The 17,337-nt window shown below is 40.4% G+C and overlaps 1 protein-coding gene across 1 annotated transcript in view; it reads left to right on the top strand.

Moving 5' to 3' along the window:
• Positions 1-4,318: 4,318 nt before the first annotated feature.
• CGRRF1 (cell growth regulator with ring finger domain 1) overlaps positions 4,319-17,337 on the top strand; it is a 29,620-nt gene continuing 16,601 nt past the window's right edge. Inside the window, exons 1-2 of the mRNA XM_060167193.1 lie at positions 4,319-4,551; positions 16,249-16,388. Coding sequence (XP_060023176.1) covers positions 4,448-4,551; positions 16,249-16,388 — 244 coding nt within the window. The 5' untranslated portion in view covers positions 4,319-4,447. The remainder of the gene's footprint in view (positions 4,552-16,248; positions 16,389-17,337) is intronic.

Here is a 17,337-nt window from a genome sequence, read left to right as displayed (position 1 = left end):
GGTAGAAGAAGCCAGAAACTTCAACTCCTGCCACTCTCATGCCCCATGTCCAATGCATCATTAGGTCCTGTATACGTCTTCTGTGACAAGAGTTCTCTCCTTCAAACTGTTTCCTCCTTCTGTAAGTAATAGAGCCTTCTAGTTTTAGCTGGACACACAGCCACCCTGAACAAAGACTGTATTTTCCAGCCTCCCTTCCAGTTAAATTTTGGCCAACAGAATGTGTCATATATCCTTAGAGTTTCCTTAAATTGAAATGGTGTCTCATTTTTCCTCTTTTTCCTCCCTCTTGCTAGCAGGAATCTGGACATGGTGGCTGGAGCTGCAGCAGGTATCTTGGACCATGAGGTGATCTTAGGAATGGGGGCTACACATAGTGGAGCAAAATAGAAGCCTGGGTCCCTTGCACTGTGAAGCACTGTATCAGTCCTGCATTACCTTCTTCTGGACTTTCACCTGAAAGAGAAATAAACTTCTATCTCAAGTAAGATACTGTTTTTATTTATTTATTTAGTCACTCACAGTTGAAATCACTTCTAACTAATAATCCACTTCGCTGCAAGTCCTCATCACTTTCCTAACCAGAGTTACCAATATTTCTTCTCTGGACTTTTGAAAGAATCTATTAATTTGTATCTCCATATTCACTTATATCCATCCCAGCCTCCTTCCAATAAGTTTTCTACACAATAGCTAAAGTAATTGATTTAAATGCAAATAGGGGCTTCCCTGTTGGCGCAGTGGTTGACAGTCCGCCTGCCGATGCAGGGGACACGGGTTCATGCCCCGGTCCGGGAAGATCCCACATGCCTCGGAGCGGCTGGGCCCGTGAGCCATGTCCGCTGAGCCTGCGCGTCCGGAGCCTGTGCTCTGCAACGGGAGAGGCCGCAGCAGTGAGAGGCCCGCGTATGGCAAAAAAACTAAATAAATAAAATAAAATAAAATGCAAATAGAATGTCACTCCCTATATTAGTTTGCCTGGGCTGCCATAATAGAATACCACAGACTGGGTGGCTAAAACAATAGAAATTTTCTCATAGTTCTGGAGGCCAGAAGCCCAACATCAAGGTGCCAGCCGTCTTTCGGGAGAGAATTCTCTTCCATGGTTTTTAGACAGCTGCTTTCTTGCTGTGTTCTCATATGGCCTTTTCTCTGTACACACGTGTACACAGAGAGCAATCTCTGGTGTCTTGTCTTTTTTTTTTTTAAAATAAGCACACCAGTCCTATTAGATTAGGATCCCACCCTTATGACTTCACTTAACCTTCATTACTTGCTTAAAGGCCCTATCTTCAAATACAGTCACATTGCGGGGTTAAGGCCTCAACATACGAATTTTGAGGAGGGGACACAATTCAGTCCATAAAACTCTCTTCTTCAGTCATATCAGAGGCTTCTCATTGCTCTTAGGTTATTTGAGTAGTTAAAATGGCAAGACTCATGTATGAACTGGGCCCTACCTATGTCTCCATTTTCATCTCATAGCATGTTCCTCCTCCCTCTCCATGCTGGCCTTTCATTCTCTCAGGTATGCTATGATTTTCCCACCACAGGGCCTTTGCACATGCTGTAGCTTCTGACCTAAACGCTTTTTGTCCCATCCTGTCCCTTTGCCTGGTAAACCTCTTTCCATCAGCTCTCAGGTCAACCATCTGTTCTTTAGGGAAGCCTTCCTTGATCTTCCTTATATTCCCCATTTCCCCATTATTTACTCTCATAGCTCCATGTACCTATTTTTAATAGCAGTTATAATTTTGCCTTTATATTTTGCTCAAGATTCTTTGGTTAATGTTTGTCTTTTCCATTAGATGATAAACTCCATGAGAACAGAGATGTGTCACTTTTTGCTTATTATTGTATCCCTACTGTTTGCTACAGTGTCTGGCACATATCTGACCCTCAATAAACATTTTCTGAATGAATAAGTAAGAGGTAAGTGGGAGCTGGGTCATGGAGAGATGGATATGCTAAATAAGGAACTTGGAACTTCATTCTCAAAGACATATAGCATGACAACCAAGAAGTTTTGGCAGTGGAGTGAAATAAGACGTGTTTAAAAATATATATGTGTGTTAAAAAAAATGTTTGCCAGCACTGTGTAGAGTGTACTAGAAAGAATCTATGTTGGAAATAAAGTTACAAGTTTCAATGGTTGTAGCAGTTATCCAAGTGGAAAATAAGGGCTTGTCTTAAATTTGTGTCAGTTCCTGTTCTTTTTTCTGAGAATTCTTTGGTGTGAGTCAGGTTGGGTCTATTTCTCCACTGCTGGTTTGGGATTTGGCTTTAATAGCCTGGCTAGTGAATTATCCTTGTTCAGCTGTTTTCCATCTTCCAATATGTTGCTGCTGTTATTTTATTTCCTGTTCTTGTTTTTGTTGATTTACTTTTAAAATCCCTTTGATGTAGTTTTAGTGGAGTTTTGGGAGAAAGCAAACTTATAGGCATATGTTTAATATACCACTTTCACTTGGAACTCCTTACATTTTTGTTTCCATTATGAAAATTCTTCATTGTTTATTGAAATAAAATTGCCTTTCACATTAGCCAAGATTTTGTTAAGTGACAATATCAAATGATGCCAAAACCGAGGATAAAAGGGAGGGAACATAAATTGGTACAACATTTCTGGAGAACGGTGTTTCTTCAAAGGCTTAAGACATACATACTTTTTGAACCAAAAGTTCCACCTCTAGAAATTTATCCCAAGGAAATGATTTAGCTTTAAGAATATCACTGCAGTGTTGTTTTTAATAATAATAAAAAAAAATGTCCAGGGCTTCCCTGGTGGCGCAGTGGTTGAGAGTCCTCCTGCTGATGCAGGGGACATGGGTTCGTGCCCCGGTCTGGGAAGATCCCACATGCCGCAGAGCGGCTGGGCCCGTGAGCCATGGCCGCTGAGCCTGCGCGTCCGGAGCCTGTGCTCCGCAACGGGAAAGGCCACAACAGTGAGAGGCCCACGTACAGAAAAAAAAAAATTTACGTTGTTGGACAAGAGAAGCCTCCGCAATGAGAAGCCCACGCACCGCAACGAAGAGTAGCCCCCACTCGCCGCAACTAGAGAAAGCCCGTGAGCAGCAACGAAGACCCAATGCAGCCAAAAATAAACAAATTAATTAATTAATTTAAAAAATTATGCTGTTGAACCAAGCTTCTCACACAGCACTACTCCAGAGAATACCCAATACGTTGTCATTCACCAAAGGATAGGTGAAGCCACAGGACAAATTTAGCTCATCTTCCTCCAGCAGTAATTTTACTGGTGATTTGGGAGTGTGGAGGGACTACTAGTTATCTATCTCTAGGTCCTTTGTCCCTTTCTTCCGTGGTAACAAATCCCTGATCTGTAGCGGGGATGCTGCGTTTCCCTGACTCCGTGGCAGCTAGGTGTGACCTTGGGACCAAACGCAAACCCATGAGATCTCAGTGGAAGTGTTGAGAGAGACGGGTATAACTTTAGTTGGTATCTGCGATACCTCAACCACGGATTCAACCAACCACAGACTGTGTAGTACTATAGTATTTACTATTGAAAAATATCCACCTATAAATGGACCTTGTGCAGTTCAAACCTGCGTTTGTTCAAGGGTCAACAGTATATATGTATATGTATATATATGCACATATATACACATAATACATATTTAAAATTATTATTAAAGTGAAAATTAATGCAAAAAATATTCAAATATCTAATTCTAATTTGAGGGGTATAGGGGAGGAAAAAAGAAAGGGATATGGGAGGACAGTTGATTTATTTCTGAGAATCTTGACACCCAATGCTAATTTTCCTCTAGCATGAAATCCAACTTGAAAAGGCTGACAAGGCTCCTATAAACTGCTTGTGAGACTCTTTTTGGTGTTTCGTACAGTGCCTATTTGTAAGTTTTGTACATAAAACAAGAGTAGGTGTGGGGTTATTTTACTTTGTAGATGCAGCCGCCCTCTTCCTCCCACAACCGCCTCAGATCTAATAGGCAGGATCTCAGGATTTTGACTCTGTGACGTGGATTTCGGACTGTGCCTCCTCTCTCTGGCATCAGAAAACACTACCTGAGTCTTGGGCGGGGTTGGCACCAACATCTATTCAGACTTTGCCGCAGACAAGCGCGTACCGCTGGGGCAGACCACGAAATAAGACGCTCGCTGGACAGCAAGCCCGTGAGCCGGGTGCGGTGCGAGTCGCGGCCCCGCCTCTCTGCGAAGCCAATAACCCTGGATGGGAGCGGGAGGGGCGGGGCGAGCCCTGTAGGCCGCCTCGTGATTGGCACGCAGGCTCCCGCAGCCCGCGAGGCTACCCCTAACTAGTCCGCCGGAGCTCCAGGCTAGTGCGGATCTACGAAGTTTGTCCGCTCCGGGGCACCGTAGTGGCTTTTACCCTGGCCGAGAGGGCCCGGCTGGGCTAGACTGGGCTCTGCGGCTGGAGCCCGACTCAGCTTAGGAGACCCTGATGGCTGCGGTATTTCTAGTAACGCTCTACGAGTACTCGCCGCTTTTCTACATCGCGGTGGTCTTTACCTGCTTTATCGTGACTACCGGCCTGGTGTTGGGATGGTAAGTGCCCCAGGGCCAGGGGCAAGGGACGACGGGGCGGACAGCCAGGGAGTGGGGTCGCGGCGGGCAACTGGGGGCAGAGGAGCTGGGTGGCTGCTGGATTGGGGCACCTGGGGCTGTCGGAGAGCCGGTGCCGAGGACTCCGACGGCTCCGACTGGCTCCGGGAGGAAAACAAGGTGGATACCGCACCTGCATCACTGCTCCGCATCATCGTCCGGTCCCCGTCGCTGCGCGCATCTGAGGGTGGTGCCGAATTGAGGTATTTTACCCAGCTTTGTTTCTAGACGATAAAGCAACCAGTAAAGGCCAGGTCTTGGTGTTAGGATAGAGAGGTTGTACAACAGGCTTTTGTCCGGAATTGGGGCCTACTGTGTGCCCGAGTGAACCCGTCATCCGCGGTGCAGTCCACAGACGTGGACAGTAAACCGAGTTGATCCTTGTTGTTCTGACCTGAACGGAGCACTTGGCCTCAGATCTTACAGTATAAGTTATAACTGACTGAACTCTGTTACCGTTTGAGAGTTTAATGGTTTCTACACATATTTCACACCTTTTGAAGGAGTATTTAGATCGATAGAACCATAAAGACATAATTTTAGAGCTGGAAGAGACCTTAGAGATAAGTTACAGTAAGGGGTAAGGGCACTTTGCCTATTGGAGACAAGGAGAGTAGACTGTTAGCTCATCCCTGAGCAATTCTAGCTCAGAAATTCTAAAATTTCTCTCTTGAGGAGATGCCATTGTATCATGTTTAGGGAAGCCTTAAAAATGCAGCTATTTGAAATCATCTTACAGGCCTCATCCATTGAGGAGAGAGACATGAGCTGGATTTTGAAGAATGAGTATTTTGAAAAATAAATGGAGTTAAAGGTGTATAGTAGAGAATAGAAAGCATTTCAGAGAATACATGAGCAGAGGATCAGAGAAGACATGCTAGCGAATAGAGCAGGCCGTGTAAAATAAGTTTTAAAATACCCTTTGAGCACATATATGTGACTAGGTTAAAGAAAGGACACAAGCCCTGGTCAATTTCTGAAAAATATGCCATCTTTAGGAACTAAGTAAAGTTTTAATGTTTTCACACTGCTTTCCACCCTATCAGCAGTAGATCATAAAATTCCTTGTTGGTTGGTGGGGGAAGCATAAGACCAGTTTTACACAATTTGTTATTCTTGACCCATCAGACTTTCTTGATATTGTTCATTTCAAGAAAGTTTGTAATTGGAGTTAGGAAGATGTTGCCTAAGTGAGAAAAGCTGTCTTAACACAGGACTTTTATTGACTATAATGTTAGTGTTATTGTCTTCAAGAGTATAATTTTCCTCCATTAAGGAAAATAAGTAACTAGTTGATAATTACATTATATCCTTAAATTTTAATTTTCAATAGGCCTAATTATTTTAAAATTAATTTTCAGTCGGCCTAATTCAACTAATTAGGTATCTCAGATGTCCATCTTTAGTACTGGTAAGAGGAAAATAAGTGAAGACCATACTGATAATGATGGTGGCATCTGTGGGTGAAGGGTAGTTAGGAACCTCATGTTTGTGGTGGTTAAGAGACAGACTTTGGGGTCAGACAGACTTAAGCTCAAATCCTGTCTCTGCCAAATCTGGCTTGGTTTGAAAACTTAATGATTATCTAAACACTCCATTTAAGTATGACTTTTACAAGGGGTGGAAACCCAGGTAATTGTAGAACTTTCAAAAGTCTGAACTAAGCACTGCTGAGGACACAAGACCATGTAAGTGCCACTCACTTCCATCCTGATTTGGGCCTAACCAGTTATCTTGAGCCTAACCCACCCATTCTCTCCATCTGGGTTAGCTTTGCCCATCTAGATAACCTTTTTACTAGTATTTATTTGCTGCCCTAAGCCACGGCTACAGATTCATTGAGTAGAAACAATGAAAACCATCTAGATCTCATCAGATCAACTATCTGATAGTTCTCTAGGCAGAAGGTAAACCCATTAATCCACTATGCTTTTTCACTATGCTTGTCATTTTTTTTAACCTCCCCAAATATAATTTCAATTGGTCATCTGTTTTCTCTGTCATGGTTCTTACCTCGGTACTGCTCTGCGTTTCTTTCCACTTTTCCCCTGTCCGCTTGCACTGTGTGGGAATGGAGAAAGACAGGAGCACCTGGTTGTTGGAATCCCAGTGGCAATAGCAGAGAATCATGCAACTGGAAGTATGGTATCTCTATTTAACTGTGTGATGGTTTCTGTGAGCTCTAATAGCTACATTTATTAAGCTCTTGCTATTTACCAGGCACTGTGCAGAAAGGAGACCAAAATGCCATATACATCCTTTAATGGTTTCAAATAATCAGTGAACATAACTCTGCAGCTACTCTCTGCTTCCTCTGGACTGCAGATTATTAAAGTGTCATCTCTAGGCTTCATACCACCCTTATATACTCTGCTCTATGAATCTGGGGCAGAACCTCTAAACCACGTTTCTTCTTTACTAGCTCGCTGCCTCAATGAGGCCCTGCCTATAGGGGAAGGGGAGTGGAAGGCTAGAGGAGGGCAAAAGGACTTGCTGCTTTCTGTTTGATTCTTGTCTTCCTCTGTCTCACCATAGTGATGGTGCCTCACCCTGGCATTAACAGTTGGTCGCAGTTTATAGTTTTCCACTCTCTTAGAACCAGCCTTATTGAACCCCCTCAAAGATTTCAATATCCCTTCCTCAGATCCGAGTCCCACGTGCATGGGGGTCTTTCCTCCAAATTTCTAAGCTGTAGTAATCCTCTTTGCTCTATTCCTTGTCCTAGGTGTGATAGGTGCTTCCCACTGTTACTACTTCTTTGATGCTTAGTGTCCCTTTTTGCCTTTTCAGTTCTTCAACATCTGGTTAGCAATTTTTTTACATTAAATTATCTGTTAAAATACTGGTGTGGTTTTGGTCTCTTGACTGGACTGATATATAAGAAATCGTTACTCAGAATGGGATCCTGGCGGAGGGGGGGGGACCTTCAAAGATGGGATTTGGGTTTGGTCATTTCTTTAGCTCCTTACCAATGGGAAATAAGATTCTAGTAATCCATGGCATGTGTTGGCCTCATAATTAATCAACTTACTACCTTTGTGTGATTGTGATTAAACGATTTCTGAAGTAAGTGCCTTGGGGGACCAAGCGCCTTAACACTTAACAGAAAGGAAATGACAAGCTCATGTCTTTAAACTCTCAGATCAAGTCTTAGAGAATCAAGAGTTTTTATGGTTTTATAGCACTTTACTTCATGCCACAAAGCTAAAAATTGAACACAGATTTATTTGTGCTGGTATTAGAATTACGTAGCCTTGTCAATGTCTCATTTAGGACACTGACTAGAAAAGAGTAGTTCCCTGAAACTAGGAATGGCAACATCTAAATGGACAGAGCTGAGAATCTTGAAACCCCAGTCATTCTGAGCTTTCCTTCTTGGCGGAAGCAGGCTGCTTTCCGTGTCTGAGAAAACTAGGCTTCTCTTGCTTGAAGATCTTGTAATAACCTCTCCCAGGGCAGTTGCTTTGCAAAGGGTGTTTATACTCAAGACGTACCTCTATTACCTTTTGCCATGAGGCCCAGATCTCTTCATGTTCCTCAGGACAGGGACAAAAATCTGACCTAGTCAGAACTAGCCTAGCCTCTAAAAGAATTACAAAAGTTTGCTAATTTATATCACTGCGAATTTGGGTAGTATGTGTGAGAATGGAGTGTAAGTAGGTTAGGCCAAGGAGGATAGAATGTAACAATAGAGCAGATTACATTTATTTATCTGGGTGTATTCTAAAAAAATTTCTAACTCTAAAGTGTTAACTCATACTTGGTTGACTGAAACTTGGACTCAGAGGTGCTCTGTATTTAATAAGGTTGGACTTCCTGTTAACCATTTGCTTCCTTTTCCTGGTCTACATTCCTGCAGCCCTGGCATCACCCTGGCAGTGACAGTAGGCCTGAGTAGCAGCAGTTTATTTTAGTTTACAGTTTTTCCTCATACCTAGAAACAGCCTTATTGCACTCCTTCAGAAATATGAGCACCAGCTGGCCAGCACTCCTACTGGAAAAGTCTGGGTCCAGCTCTGGGGGATTCCTTCTCCCAGCTTCTAAACTGTGATAATCCCCACTCTTCCTTTTGTTTCCTTAGCCTTCGGAGGGATAACTGCTTCTTGCTAGGGTACCTCAGTGTCCCCTTGTTGGCTTTTCAGTCCTCCAGTACTTTAATAGTTCTGTATATTAAAATCTTTGTGTCGAAATAGCTGTCTCCTGCCAACCCTTCCTGATAAACTGACCTTGACTATTTCTCATCTTACTTGTCGAATGCAGTAGGTTGTGTATGTGTGATGAGGTACAGATTCCTTCTTAGGGAAAGAATATAGCGTTATTTTGTATTTGCTTAGGGTACAAAATATATGACCCTTCTATTGGCAAGAAGTTTCTTGGAACAATCTAGAAGAAAACACAAAGCTCTTAGAAATGGCATTTCAAACCTTAATAGGGCCTTAAGATAATTTATTCTAACCCTTCTTTTTTACAATTAAAGGCACAGAATTTTAGAGATTGAGTAATTTACTCGAAGTCTGTTAGCACATCAGTTTGCCCAGAAACAACCCTCCTCCTCTACCAAGGATTCCCCCAAGAATGTTTTTTATATCCTGATCCAATCTCAGTATCCAACTAGCCAAGTGAGGCCAACTTTGGGAGATTGCACAGGAGAGAAGCTTACCCCTCATCGCTGCCCCCGCCCAGATTAACAGCTGCCTGTGTGTTTTCTAATTGACTTTAGAACTCAAGGCTGAAGGGGTGATAAAAGTTGTTTACTGCTGAGCTTGACACTTTAGCCTCAAAGTAAATTTTTTTCAGGAGGGACTCTGTGAGACTCCAACAGGGAAAGGAGGTCAGTTCTTCTGATTCAGCTGCTGGGTGGAAGTTTAGGAAGTGTGTGCAGGGTAAGACAGTGTACAGGCAATATGAAAAAGTCTGGACAGAATTGGAAGTCCCCAGGTTACTGCTGTGCTGGAAGTTTAAGCAGTATGAACAAGTGCAACAAACACTTTAGAAATGGGAAAAAAACAGAATTATAGAAAATTCCAGGAGGATTAAGTATGAAATTTTAACAGTAAAGAGAATGGAAAATTCTCTAAATGGAAAGGAAAGGGGTGGGAGGCTGAGTTTATATAAAAGAGAAAGTAATGAATGTTAAGAAACGTTTATTTAGTTGGTATTCTATTGCTAACAGTTGCCAAAATGACTTTGAGTGGAAAAAGATAAAAATGGAATTTGATTGAAAAGAAAATTGCTCAGTTTTCTATTTTACTGTTTCTTCTAATGTCATATCAGCCATGATCTGATACACAGGGCATCAGTGTCTTTATTCACGCTTTTGACTAAAAATGTGAAAAAGGTCAGATGTAGGATGGTGGCCAGAAACACATCACAGAGTCTACTTACTAACATTTTATAGAACCATTTGGCAGCACCAATTATGGATTGCTCTTTAGACAGTCTCTAGCATTTAACCTTATTCCAAATCATTTCTGCATATTGGCTTTTGAGTAATACATTAAAGATAGAAATATTGGTCCACATCAAATACGTTTAAACTGTGAAAGTTGTGGATTTTTGTGCAAAAGAGCAAGTTCACGATGGGTCAGGTATGTGAAAAGGTTTAGGGTTATTCTAGGCTGAAAGCTCAACGTGAGTCATCAGTGTGTGAGCTGACATGATCTTACACTACATTAAGTGTGATGTTTAGGACAAGAGGTGTTGTCAGGCTGTGATGTCACTCTGCCACACAGTGAACTCTATCCCCCTCACCCCCTGTTTTCCCTTCAAAGCATGAGGATATCAAGGGAGCAAGGCTGGCAAAGTCAAATAAGGACCCAGAGCCTTGACTGAGTGCTGGCTGCACTAGCCATGCTTGGCTGACTCCTCTAAGAGGACAAGAATACAAAAATGTCTGAGATGGTAATTCAGAAGTGTAGCAGTGTTAGGCCATAATTCACATAAGGCAGTAATGAAAAGCCAAAGAGCAAAAACATTAACCTTAAAGGAAAAGGTTAATAACTTTTGTGTTAAAATTAAGAACCCTGTTCATCAAGAGATACCATTATGGGACTTCCCTGGTGGCGCAGTGCTTAAGAATCTGCCTGCCAATGCGGGGGACACGGGTTTGAGCCCTGGTCCGGGAAGATCCCACATGTCTCGGAGCAACTAAGCCCGTGTGCCACAACTACTGAGCCTATGCTCTAGAGCCTGCAAGCCACAACTACTGAGCCCTCGTGCCACAACTACTGAAGCCCGTGTGCCTAGAGCCCATGCTCTGAAACAAAGAGAAGCCACTGCAACGAGAAGCCCGCGCACTGCAGCGAAGACCCAACACAGCCAAAAATAAATCACACAAAAAAAGCATTCTCCATTTATGTAAAAAAACAAACAAAAACATACTATTATGTACGTGAAAAGGCAAAGTGTAGAAGAGCTGAACATATATCCAATAAAGGGCTTGTATTCAGAACATATAAAGCATTTTCTATAAATAAGAAAAATAGACCAGTAGAAAAACAGGGAAGGGATTTCAAAGGGCTTTCACAAAAGAGGATATCCAAGTAGCAATAAACATAAAAAGTGCTCAACCTCATTAGTATTCAGGAAAGTAGAAATTAGAACCATAATGAAGTGCCACCACACACCTACCAGGATATCTAATAATGTTTTGACAAGGATATGGAGCAAGGGGAACCCTCATTCATTGCTGGTGGAGTGTAAATTGATACTACCACATAGAGCAGTTGTTAAGATTATCCACCAAAGTTGAAGAAGCACAGACCTTATGGCCGAGAAATTCCATTCCTAACGGAAGTGCATGTACATGTATGTGCATTGAGAGCCTCTTATGAAAATGTTCATATAAACATTATTCATTATGGCCGAGAATTTCCATTCCTAACAGAAATGCATATGAACAAAATGTTCATATAAACATTATTCATAATGGCCAAGATGTGAGGACAACTTAAATGTCCATTAAGAGTAGAATGAGTAAGCACATTATGGCATGTTTGTACAATAGAATACTATACAGCCACAAAAATGCTCTAAGTATAGATACAAGAATGAATCTTCAACATAATGTGATAAAATAGGAAATAAAAGTATACACAGCATGCTTCCACTTATATGAAAGTTCAAAAGCAGGTAAACTAAATTATAGTAATTGAAATCAGGATAGAGAAGGAAGGGGTAGTATGTGGGAGGTGACACAAGGAGACTTTCTGAGGATATTATTTTGGTTCTTAACCTGAATAACAATTATTTTGTTATTCAGAAAAGTACTTTGTGTACTTTTTTATATGTATGTTATCCTTCACAGTAAAAAGGTTATATAATATTAAAAGGCCAAAGATTGAGCAAGATTCATAACAACTTTAAAAGATGTTAAATCAAGGACCTTAGGATATTAGAAAATGTAGACCCAAGATTAAGCATGAGGCATAGAAATTAAAAATCGAGAGAGGGCTTCCCTGGTGGCGCAGTGGTTGAGAGTCCGCCTGCCGATGCAGGGGACACGGGTTCGTGCCCTGGTCCGGGAAGATCCCACATGCTGCGGAGCGGCTGGGCTCGTGAGCCATGGCCGCTGAGCCTGCACGTCCGGAGCCTGTGATCTGCAACGGGAGAGGCCACAACAGTGAGAGGCCCGCATACCACAAAAAAAATAAAAATCGAGAGAGGAATTTCTTTTAATAATAGATGTGCTTTGCCAACTGTTGATGTGATGCTGGGCCAAGCAGTATTGGATAAGCACGCTTAAAGAGAAGCAGCACTGCACATGTCAAATTATTTGTTTCACTCTGAGGTGTATCCGAAGCCACAGAGCAGATATGTTATATCCTCCTACAATATTGATTTTATGTAAGGATTTGGAGAAATAATATTTTTATATTAAAACCAAATATATTATGGAGTATAAAAAGCATTTTACAAAGGAATTTTATGCTCACGATGGACTGCTTCCAGAAATTTCCTCAAAGCCTTGCCTTTTGTGGTTTCTGGCTTCTGTACCTTAAAGCAGCCATCCCCAACCTTTTTGGCACCAGGGACGGGTTTTGTGGAAGACAATTTTTCCACGGACGGGGAGTGGTGGGGTGATGGCTCAGGCGGTAATGTGAGCGATGGGGAGCAGCAGATGAAGCTTCTTTCGCTCACCCGCAGCTCACCTCCTGCTGTGCAGCCCAGTTCCTAACAGGCCTCTGACCGGTACCAGGGGTTGGGGACCCCTGCCTTAAAGGATTCTTTAATTGAAATTTTTAGGTACAACATTATAAAGTACCTGAAATACAGTACTTGAACCTACAGTAGAAATGAACACCATGAGCTCTAACTTCTAGCTTTTACTGCTGGTACTGTGGGTATAAAGAGTAAGGCAGTATGGGTAAAGAAAGAAAAGGGTGGGGAGAGGTAGGGAGAATTAAATAATGAGGAAAGGGCCAGGGAATATAATGAGGAGTATGCATAGAGTGGTGTTTTTTTCTTTGCTTTTTTTCACTCCAAGGGACGAAGGAAAGAAAGGGAAAGTGTTACGGCTGTAACAGGAAGGTTATATCTTGTGTCCTACCACTCCGTATGCCTGACTTGACTTCTAAAGGGCACTGGGGCAATGGTGAGCAGTGGAGACAAAAGCTGTGGGGTAATTGATTCTGAGAATCAAAGAGGAGAAGTTACTGGATTTCTGTTTTCTCTCTTCCAGCCCCTAAGTCCACTCCATCATCATCATCACTGTAAGCACTTACATAGTGCCAAGACCTGTTATAGACATTTACAGGTGGGGAAACAGTTACATAGAGGTTGAGTGATTGCTTAAGGATACATGGCTATTAAGTATCTTGTTTCTGACTTTAGGAAGAAAGCAGTTTTTGATTAAGTATGATGTTAGCTATACTTTTTTTTCTTATTGCCTCTCTTTATCAGGTTGAGTAAGTTCTTTTTTTACATTCCTGGTTTGCCGACAGTTTTTATCAGGACTAGACATTGGATTTTAGCAAGCAGTTTTTCTGCATGTATTGAGAAGATTGTATGGTTTTTCTTTTTTAGTTTGTTAATGTGGTGAATTACATTACATTTTTAATGTAATGTTAAGCCAGCCTTGCATTCCCGAGATAAACTTTGCTGGGTCTCGACATATTTTTATATACTGTTGGATTTAATTTGCCAAAATTTTGTTAAGAATTTTTACATTTATGTTCCTGAGTGGTATTGTAATTTTCCTGTATTGTCTCTTCCCCTCCGCTGCAGACTTCAGTCACATGTATGTTAGCCTGCTTGAACTTGTCCCTCAGCTCACTGATGTTTTGTTCTTTTGTGCAGCCTTTTTTTCCTTTGTGTTTCATATTGGATACTTTCTGCTGCTATGTCTTCAAATTTACTAATCTTTTGTTCTGTAATATCTAACCTGCTACTAATCCCATCCAGTGTATTTTTCACCCAAAACATATTTTTCATCTTCAGAAATGGATTGGGATCTTTTTTATATCATCCATGTCTCTGTATTATATGCTTGATCTTTACTTATTTTCTTGACATATGGAATATAGTTATAAAAATTATTTTGATATCCTTATTTACTAATTCTAGTATCTGTACCATTTCTCTGCTCATTATGGGTTATATTTTCCTGCTTCTTTGCATGCCTGTTAATTTTTTATTGGATGCTAAACATTGTGAATTTTACCTTATTGGGTGCTGGATGTTTTTGTATTCATACAAATATTCCTGAACTTTGTTTTGGGATTCAGTTAACTTACCTGGAATGCTTTGATCTGTTAGAGGCTTGCTTTTCAGCTTTTTAAAGCAGGAACAGAACAGGCTTATCCAACTGTTCTATAAAATTAAAATCATTTAGAGTGAAATTTTATTTCATTTGTTAATTTTATTGGCTTTCTCTTAGCATTAGATTTATTCATGTGTTTTGAAATTTTAGTTTGCAACCTAAATTTTAGTGGAAGTCCCCTGCCCCCCTCCTTTGTCCTCATCCTTGCTTGTTTAACCAGATTTCTAGACCCCCTCATCAGGGAGTAGGTCTTATAATGAAAGTTCTGTCCCATATTGATATAAGCCTAACCCAGCTCCTGGATTCAAGTTGTGAACCTGGCTCTGGCCCTTGTCTTGAGTGGACAACCTGTAAGCCCTCTTACCGTGTGAAGGCTTAGTTGCCACGGCCCGCTGCCAGACTCAGAACCCATCAAACCATGGCATCTGCCTTACTCATTACTTTGTATTTCTTTTCCTTTTCAGATCCGTAAAGATTTGTCTTTTAACCCAGCTGTCTCTTTTTTATTACAATTTATTATTAAAATTTTCAAACATACAGAAAACTTAAAAGAATTACATACTGAACACACATATGCCCATCACTTAAGTTCTACAATCAACATTTCACTATAATGTCTTCATTACATATCTGTCCATCCATCTGTTCCTCTATCTACCCATCAATCCATGTTAATTTCTTGATTACTTCAAAGTAAGTTATACTCTTTATCCATTAAGTACTAAAGCATTGCATATTTTTAGCTAGAGTTGAATATTTGTTTTTCTTTGTATTTTTCTTTTGAAGTAAGATTTATATACAGTGAAATGTACAAATCTTAAGTGTTACCAACATATCATCTATACGACTCAAACCTCAGTCAAGGTAAGAGCATTCCCATCACCAGAGAAAGTTTCTTTGTGCCCTTTCCCAGTCAGTCCATACTCCTGCACCCCTAGAACCATTGTTCTGTATTTTATTTCTACCATAAATTAGTTCTGCTTGCTCTAGAATTTCCTATTGTGGAGTCATACAGCATGTACTCTTTTATGTAAGGCTTCTTTTGCACAGTATGTTGTTTTTGAGATTTAGCCATGTGGTTGTGGTAATAATTTACTCCTTCTCATTGCTGAGCAGTACTATTGCTTTGTTTAAACACACCTGCTGTTTGTTTACTCATTTCAGTGCGGTCCTTCTGATTTCTTTTTATTTTTTTTTCATCTATCACTGCTAAGTGTGTGGAGAGAAAAGAGTGCATTAAAGTATGAATCTAACTGTGCTATCTTAACCTAAAGTCCCCTGGTTTAACTAATGTGTTTTCATTTTAAGTTGTTTTGTTTAAACTGAGTAAACTCAGCTGCTTTCTACTTTTATAAGGAATTGAGTTTATCCCTTCCATTTTCCCTCTAAGTCTGTTCATTATCACATTTTTACATGAAATTTAAAAGTAGAGAATATGTTATATTAATGAAGGGCTATATTTGGTGTTTAAAAGTTCTCTTGTCCCATAAATAATATCAAGTAGTCTGCACATTAAATATGTATTTGCTTTTCATTTCATTTAAAAAATTCAATAATTCTATCTTTTTGCTACCGTGTTAGGTTCATTTTATCTATAATCATGGCACTCCTTTGTAATCAACAATAATTAACAGTAGAACTCTCTGTTTTCAAGAGTATGTTGATTCAGCCAGCCAAACAATATATTGCAATTCTATGGGGCCTCTAATATCTCTTAGTTTTGGATTAATTCTGCAATATAATGTAAAATTTTGAGTAACTGAATCTATTTTTCTGATACTTATGTTAAGAGGAATAACTAATAAAGCACAGCAAACTTTACATATAAAGTTTCAATATTTATTAAAATTATGTCTTATTTTATTTTTACCTTTCTTCAGGTTTGGTTGGGATGTTCCAGTAATTCTGAGAAATTCGGAAGAGACCCAGTTCAACACAAGAGTTTTCAAAAAGCAAATGAGACAAGTCAAGAATCCTTTTGGCTTAGAGATCACCAGTCCATCTTCAGCTTCAATTACAAGTTGGTGGCTATTTTCCAAAGATTTTTCTCTCTTTCTATAGTCTTTTAATTAGCCCTTTAATTTTCTTTCTCTACTGCTTAGCCCTTTAATTTTCTTTCTCTACTGCTTTCTCTTCCTCAGACTTAACAAACATTTATTGAGCCCCTATTCTGTTCCAGGAGCTATGCTACATACCAGAGATACAAAGACTAATAATACACAAACCTTGCTCCTAAGGAGCTTATCAACTAGTAAATAGAGGCATTTGTATGAGAAAAATAAAGTATCACAGGTGTTAATAAGAGAAGTCTGTTAGGACACTGTGACATTTTCATTGTTCTTCAGTGCAGTGAGAAAAGTAAGGCAGTGTTGTGTAAGTATAGCTAATGTAAGGTTGCTACCCTTCTGAAGAACAGCCATCTTTTCATCTGAAATTATGGTATTTTGGTATTAAATGGTAATAATAAATGGTGGTTGTTTATTTCTGTACTTGGGGAAATAAATTGTCTGCAAGATCATCTAGGAACCACTGGAGTAAAAGAAAGAAGGAAAAGGGTTAAGTTTGGGGAAGCATATACAGGAAAAGCTTCGTAAAGAGGAGTGTGCTGTGTGTGTGTCTCCCTCTGTCTTATTTTTCTCACCCCCCCCTTTTTTTTTTTGGTGAGTAGAGTTTTGAGATAAGTAGGTGTTTATCTTTGGGGATTGGGAGAAATTCTAGGTAGAGAGAGAAGCACGAGCACAGCAATGAGATATAAACAGAATAATAGAGAAACAATAAGTAGTTTGTTATGTATAAAACATAGGGTGGGACAGGTAAGAGAGAATAGTCAAGGAAAATTCAAGTTCTTTGCGTGGGTCCTCCATAGACAGATCCTATCGCCAAGGTAAGGAGTGCAGGAGGAGCAACAGGTTTTGGAAGAAAGGTAATGAATTCAGTTTTGAAATTGTGACTTTGAAATGCTTCTGTGA

This window comes from Lagenorhynchus albirostris, chromosome 1, assembly GCF_949774975.1.
Source record: "Lagenorhynchus albirostris chromosome 1, mLagAlb1.1, whole genome shotgun sequence".
Taxonomy (NCBI): domain Eukaryota; kingdom Metazoa; phylum Chordata; class Mammalia; order Artiodactyla; family Delphinidae; genus Lagenorhynchus; species Lagenorhynchus albirostris.
This window is presented reverse-complemented; position numbering and strand designations above follow the sequence as displayed.